This window comes from Archocentrus centrarchus (assembly GCF_007364275.1).
Source record: "Archocentrus centrarchus isolate MPI-CPG fArcCen1 chromosome 18 unlocalized genomic scaffold, fArcCen1 scaffold_23_ctg1, whole genome shotgun sequence".
Taxonomy (NCBI): Eukaryota; Metazoa; Chordata; class Actinopteri; order Cichliformes; family Cichlidae; genus Archocentrus; species Archocentrus centrarchus.
Genome location: NW_022060145.1, coordinates 6,822,443 through 6,828,809, shown reverse-complemented (window position 1 = coordinate 6,828,809; position 6,367 = coordinate 6,822,443). Strand labels below are relative to the sequence as shown.

The 6,367-nt window shown below is 41.7% G+C and overlaps 1 protein-coding gene across 1 annotated transcript; it reads left to right on the top strand.

Annotated features, from left to right (window-relative positions):
- The first annotated feature begins 222 nt into the window (after positions 1 to 222).
- gba3 (glucosidase, beta, acid 3) lies at positions 223 to 6,035 on the top strand. Its single transcript, XM_030722740.1, has 5 exons — positions 223 to 421; positions 1,403 to 1,627; positions 1,728 to 2,530; positions 3,386 to 3,509; positions 4,784 to 6,035. The coding sequence occupies exons 1-5, from the start codon at positions 367 to 369 to the stop codon at positions 4,990 to 4,992; spliced, it is 1,416 nt and encodes a 471-aa protein (XP_030578600.1). The 5' UTR covers positions 223 to 366; the 3' UTR covers positions 4,993 to 6,035.
- The last annotated feature ends 332 nt before the right edge of the window (positions 6,036 to 6,367 follow it).

Genomic DNA, 6,367 nt, shown 5'->3' with positions numbered 1-6,367 from the left:
TGTTGATTCTAAATTCCTGACCCCAATTTTGAACATGAAAAGACAGAATCCGGAACTAATGCGTTTTGGGAGTAATTTTTTATTAATTAATAATAGTACTGAACTAGTATTACAGTAGTGGCATGATGAAAATAAACCGAAATCCTACAATTATGTTCTGAATATCTATTCTGTACGTGACTACGGCCGTGCTTACTGAACGTCACATCTCGGAGTAGTTCCTGGTTTTAGCACGGTAAAGGCTGTGTAGTCACGTTAAACCAAGTGTTGGATTTCAGTGAGATAAACGAATAAGGAAAAAAACGCATAACGCACTAAGACAGAGGAACGACTTTCTTTCAGCGGTCCAAACAGACAAAAAAAAAAATGTTTCCACCTGACTTTGCCTGGGGAGCGGCAACTTCTGCCTATCAAATAGAAGGTATGTAGGCACAATTCCGAAGATTCCTGAACGGAGCCAGGATAACTTTTAGAGTTAGAGATGAATCGCTCTACCATAAATACTAGAGTTAGTAAATATTGGCGTTATTGAGGCTGCAACATGATTCCAGTGAGTTTGGTGAAACTCAGGCATGTGTAAATAAACAGAAGCCCCGATGATGTTGGAGATGCAGATGGGTGACAAATTATTCTTCCAAAGATTTTCCCCTCATTTGTTGTTTTGACATTGGGGGGCGTGGGGGTGGAGGGTGCTGTCTAATTGTGGTCTAAAATCTCCCACTGATGTTCAGCTTGGCTGAGATCTGGTGACTAAACGGGCCATAGTCTGTGATCCATATATGTGATTCATATGATCTTATTCATAAAACATTCAGCGACCCTTGTGGCCTATGCGTGCATGCGCTGTCATCCTGGAAGCCAACAAAATCCCCTCCCGCCCTGCATGATGCGCATTCAGGCTTGCATGGTCTGCTCGGTGTATATGGTCCATATGCTTCACCTCACCACCAGATCACTAATTGCATACATGCCTGTAGAGCAGAGCCCACACAGTGTGATCTTGCCCCACACTGACATCGTCAGTCATCCGAAGATGAATAGCTCTTTTGGTTTTCAAAACACTAATGCACAAAAGCCCCAGACATCAAACGGGTGCCTCTGAACACTGTTTCCACTCTGTACTTATGTTTCTCTTCTCATTTACTCAGGGTTTTCCTTACATTTGTCACCCATTTCCATATGTAGGATATATCCAAAGGAACACATGTGGATTAATGCAACTCCTGACACACTTACATTATTAGAGGAAAATAAATAAATCCTAGTGGAGAAGATGTCTTAGATAAACAAATTCACTGAAATTCACAGAGGCTCTAAAAGTCTCAGAAGAAACATTACAGTGACATTTCTATATGTCAACACTTTACCTGTTTTTCTTAACAACCATTATGTGGTTGTTCAGGTGGCTGGCAGGCGGACGGCAAGGGACCGAGTATCTGGGACACATTTAGTCATGAGAAAGGGAGAGTGTTTGGGGACCAGAATGGAGATGTGGCCTGTAACAGCTATGAGCTGTGGGAGAAAGACCTGGAGTGTATCCAGCAGCTTGGACTGACGCACTATCGCCTGTCTCTCTCCTGGGCCCGCCTCCTGCCCGATGGGACCACGCGACACGTCAATCAGAAAGGTAGTCCTGAAACACACATGCTTGAATTAAATCCAAGCCTGTTTGATGGCTTTAGGCTATTGCACCTTATTATCCATTAACAGCACTCTCTGTTCCACAGGTGTGCAATACTACAACAAAGTGATAGATGATTTGCTAGCCTCAAATGTATCACCGATGGTCACCCTTTACCACTTTGACCTGCCTCAAGCTCTGCAAGACCAGGGAGGCTGGAAATCACCTGGTATAGCCAGCCTCTTTGACAGCTACGCTCAGTTTTGTTTCCAAACGTTTGGGGACCGTGTCAAACTTTGGATCACTATCAATGAGCCCCAAGTGTGCGCCAAAGTGGGGCATGAAGACGGCATCCATGCCCCAGGGTTAAAAGAGAAAGGCACTGCCGCCTACCTGGTAGGGCACAACATGCTGCGGGCCCACGCCGCGGCCTGGCACAGCTACAATTCTCTCTACAGGCCGGAGCAGAAGGGTGCCGTGTCTCTTGCCCTCAACAGCGACTGGTATGAGCCATTAAACCAAGGTTGCACTGAGGACATTGCTGCTGCTGAACGTGACCTTGCGTTTACGCTGGGATGGTTTGCCTGGCCTGTGTTTGTTACCGGCGATTATCCAGAAATAATGAGATCTGCTATAAACACTCAGAGTAAGAAGCTGGGATACAATGGAGCCTGCAGACTGCCCAGTTTCTCGAATGATGACCCTGCCGTTTTGGGAACTGCCGACTTCTTCGCGTTGAACTACTACACGTCTCGCAAAGTCAAACCAGGAGGAGGCTGTGAACAGATGTTGTGTATGAAGGCTGACCAAGATGCAGAGGAAGTTTTGGATTCATCCTGGCCCATTAGCGGAGTGTCCTGGCTGGCTGTAGTGCCGGATGGCTTGAGGAAACTTCTAAAGTACATTAAGGTAAAACTTCATCTTTTTTCAGTTAAAGGGCACCTATGTTGCTTTTATCTATTTTCTTTCATACCACATGCTGCTGCAACAATGGATGCTCGTATGGGCAAGTTTCAAATCATGAGGTCAGTGTATGTACAAGTAATCCCTATGAGGCAAAATCTCAGGCTACAGACCACTCTTAATGTCTCTTCCACTCGTCTGTCTGTGTGAGGTAGCCGATCAGAAGACAGTTGTCCTAAAAAGTGGGGGAAAGAAGCTAAAACAGCTTGTTTCAGACAGATGATTGACTAAGATAACTCACCAATGTCCAGCGTAAGATTAAAAAAAAGGATTATTTTGAACTGTGAGTCATGCACAGCTCCTGTAATAGAGTTCAGAAATGAAAATGCACAGTTTTTCCACTTTATGTTGCGAATATATGACACTAAAAACGACCCAAACCAAGGGTCAACTAAATTCCTTCATTACACTTTGGATTCACTTTGCTCAAATGTGCAGAAATTGTTCAAAATGAATTGACCGCCAGCAAGATAGATCACCTTCACCCATACGAGGGGGAACACTGGCATTTGTTTAGTGTCTTGCTATTGATTTTGTATGCAGCAATCTCTCTTCGACACCTCCAGAAACACACTGATGCTTCATTAGTGCTGTCACATTGAATGAAACACTTACTTTGCTGAAAAGTGTTTGCAAACGAGCAATTTCCTGCTGTTGTGACTTGTCACACGCCATTAGTCTGAGCCTGGCACCGCTGAAACGCAGCTAAACGGCACACTGTAGACAAATCTGTCTCTCCCCGGAATGCCTGACAGCCGCGATGCCTTGTTTGACAATAATATTTGCCCTATGACTTTGCAGGACACTTTCAACGACCCAGCAGTCCTCATTACAGAGAATGGTTTCTCTCAGGTTGGGCCACTGCAAATTGAGGACGCCCAGCGCAGTGTGCATTACAAGGACACCATCTCAGAAGTGGCAAAAGGTAATGGCTAGTAAATCAGCACTGCATAAATCCTGTCTTATTTAAAAAAAAAAAAAAAAAAATCCAAATGGGGGAAATAATTGTACACACAGGAAATAATAATAATTGTTGAAATATTTTAATTCTGCGTTTTGGAAAGATTGCATTCAGTTTATTTCCTGCAAGGAAATAGTTTGATAAATGTACTCTTGTTTAAAGCAAACATTATTTATCTTGTCTAATGGACCTTTAATTTTCTTGCTATCATGAATCACAAATACGGTATCCGAGGACTGGGTTGTGTTGCATCAAAAGGTTTTTTTAATTGACCTTACTTTCAAAGACACCCTGATGACAGCATACACACTAGTGTGTTTTATAATATAGCAGCCCACTGGGGCAGACATTAATCAGTAAACACGTTACTAAATGTTGTAAGTTAAGGCTTTTGTCAAACTAGAACAGCAACTTCATTAATGATTTTAGTAACACGTGTGTTCACTTACCATTTCATCTCAAAATGACCGGCGTGAAAAAGGGCTTTTGGCCATACTGCTACAAATAGCTCTTGTTTGCATGCCTTTGACAGCAACCCTATAGATACATTGTAACTATTCATAAAGCTGAGAAGTTACAAAATAGTTAAATTTGGAGGATATGAACATATCCCTGTGCTTTGAAATGTTAACATCGGGGAAGATATGATAGCTACAGAAAAAAATTTAGTGAATTCTGTTTTTGTAAGTTTTAGGATTGGAGAGATTTTTTTTTTTTTTTTTGTGGGGGCAGCATGGTGGCGCGGTGGTTAGCACTGTTGCTGGGTTTGAATCCACCATCCATCCATTTTCTTCTACTTTTCTAATTCAGGGTTGTAGAGGGTGGTTGGAGCCTATCCCAGCTGCTATAGATTGAGACAGTGAAGAACATGTTAAGCTGAAAACAGCTAAATGTAATTCACTCATTCATTCACTGGGCATGTGAGTATATTTGCAGAGAAAAAAGGTCTCTTTGGTGGCTCTAGGGCTTTAGGTTTGTTCATATAGGGAAAAAAAAAAGTTTTATTGTCAAAGAAATAGTTATAGCATAGTTTGTTTTTTTCTCTCCATTACAATCAAAGAAAACAGGTTCATTAATAAGATGCCAGTAAAAGTTATTATAACTAATACATGCACTTTAAATACTTCAGAATGATGCTCATGTTACCGGTCAGGTTTAATTAGATGCTTTAGCTGAGTCTGTTGTAAAAATAGAGCCTTTGTATAAAGTTAAAACTCTTTTTTTCTGTCCATGTACAGCTATACATGAAGATGGGGTCAACGTCCGCGGATATTTTGCCTGGTCACTGATGGACAACTTTGAATGGGCCGATGGATTCAGTGTCCGTTTTGGATTGTTCCATGTGGACTTTGCTGATTCGAAGCGGACTCGAACTCTATACCAGTCTGGACGGGACTATGCAAAGATCATCTCAAAATACAAATCTGGCCAGTCTAAATTAGAATAGTCTGGGCAGCACTATGCAACCTTTTTAATCATGTCCAGATCCTGATACATGTTTGTTTTCAAGAATCAGGGGTCAAGATTCCATATTTTAAAGCGCAGCATTATCTAAGAATTATAGCTTAAAAATAGCTAGTGAATGGTCCCGAGACTATGATTTCTTGCTTGTCTTTATGAAAGTCTACAGGAGTATGAAGACAGGGACAAAACAGGGTTAAGTTAATTCAGTGGCATTTAAATTCAGTGTTCAGTCCTGCCTAATCACAACTTGCTGCGCCCAAGGAAGGGTTTATGCAGGGCCAGTGAGCTGTAAGGTGCTGCAGAAAAACCTAAGAACAACGCAACAATAATAATGGCATTATCACTGTGAATGAAAGCATTATGTGTACCTGTATTATGTGCAAAGGTTGACCTGTTCTGGCAGTCTGTTTACATATTTAAGATCTTATCTTTACCTTAAATCTACCAGCAAAAGTCACGTGACTGTATCCTGCATTGTTCTCTGGAGGGCTGTGGATGACTATAAGGTTGACTGCCGTGCTCTGTAGTTTCACTTTGTGATGTGAAAGATCATTTCCTGTTTACAGACAAAAAAGTACACAACATCTGTCAGTTTAAATAGTCTTGGTATAGTTAAGCAAGTGTGTCATGCCCACATAATGATAACAGCAGCCGAGGAGCGACAGGTGTCCCCAAGAAACCACAGTTGCATTCTTTAAAATTGGAAGCAATTTTCAACTGCTATAGCCAGTGTCAGCAATGTGATCATATAAATAAAAGCAGAGATTTATGATCTGGGAGAAAAAAATGTCTCAGAGATGGTGCTAAGACAAAGAAACATGAAGAAGCAAAGCCTTTTCAGGGAACACTTTGATGCTGGTGGCTCACATTTATTTGGAATAAAGATTCTGATTGAGCACTTCTTCGACAGGATTAAAACAAATACTGTAGTTTATCTGCTGTAGGGAAAACTATAATTAGTAATCCTTTTCTAACCACCTGCCCTATCAGTGCAAAGGATGCGACATAAGACAAAATAGCACACATCTTAGTTATGATAATGTCATCTGCGTGCATAAAGAGCACTTCGGTAGACTCAAGACGGGATGCCAGCGGAAAGCAACAGATGTCCTGCCACAGGAAGTGAGCATAATACAATTTGTGTTCCCCGGGCAGCTGTGCAAACTAACTACTTTTGGAATAATAAATAAATAAGGAAAACACCCTGAGGCAGTCTGTTGAGGCTAAGGATTATTTGGATGCTGCATTGAGCGAAAATATAATACTACAGAACAAAGGGGCTTAAGAAGCTCTGTTGAATTTCAGGCATTGGACTCAGTGTGCATAGGCGCATCCGATCCAGCTACACACCTGTGAAC

Bases quoted from the DNA above. Each gene is read 5' to 3' on its own strand.
- gba3 (XM_030722740.1), top strand. From the start codon at position 367: ATGTTTCCACCTGACTTTGCCTGGGGAGCGGCAACTTCTGCCTATCAA. The intron at 422-1,402 runs GTATGTAGGCAC...GTGGTTGTTCAG, and splicing joins TTCTGCCTATCAAATAGAAG to GTGGCTGGCAGGCGGACGGC. The intron at 3,510-4,783 runs GTAATGGCTAGT...GTCCATGTACAG, and splicing joins CATCTCAGAAGTGGCAAAAG to CTATACATGAAGATGGGGTC.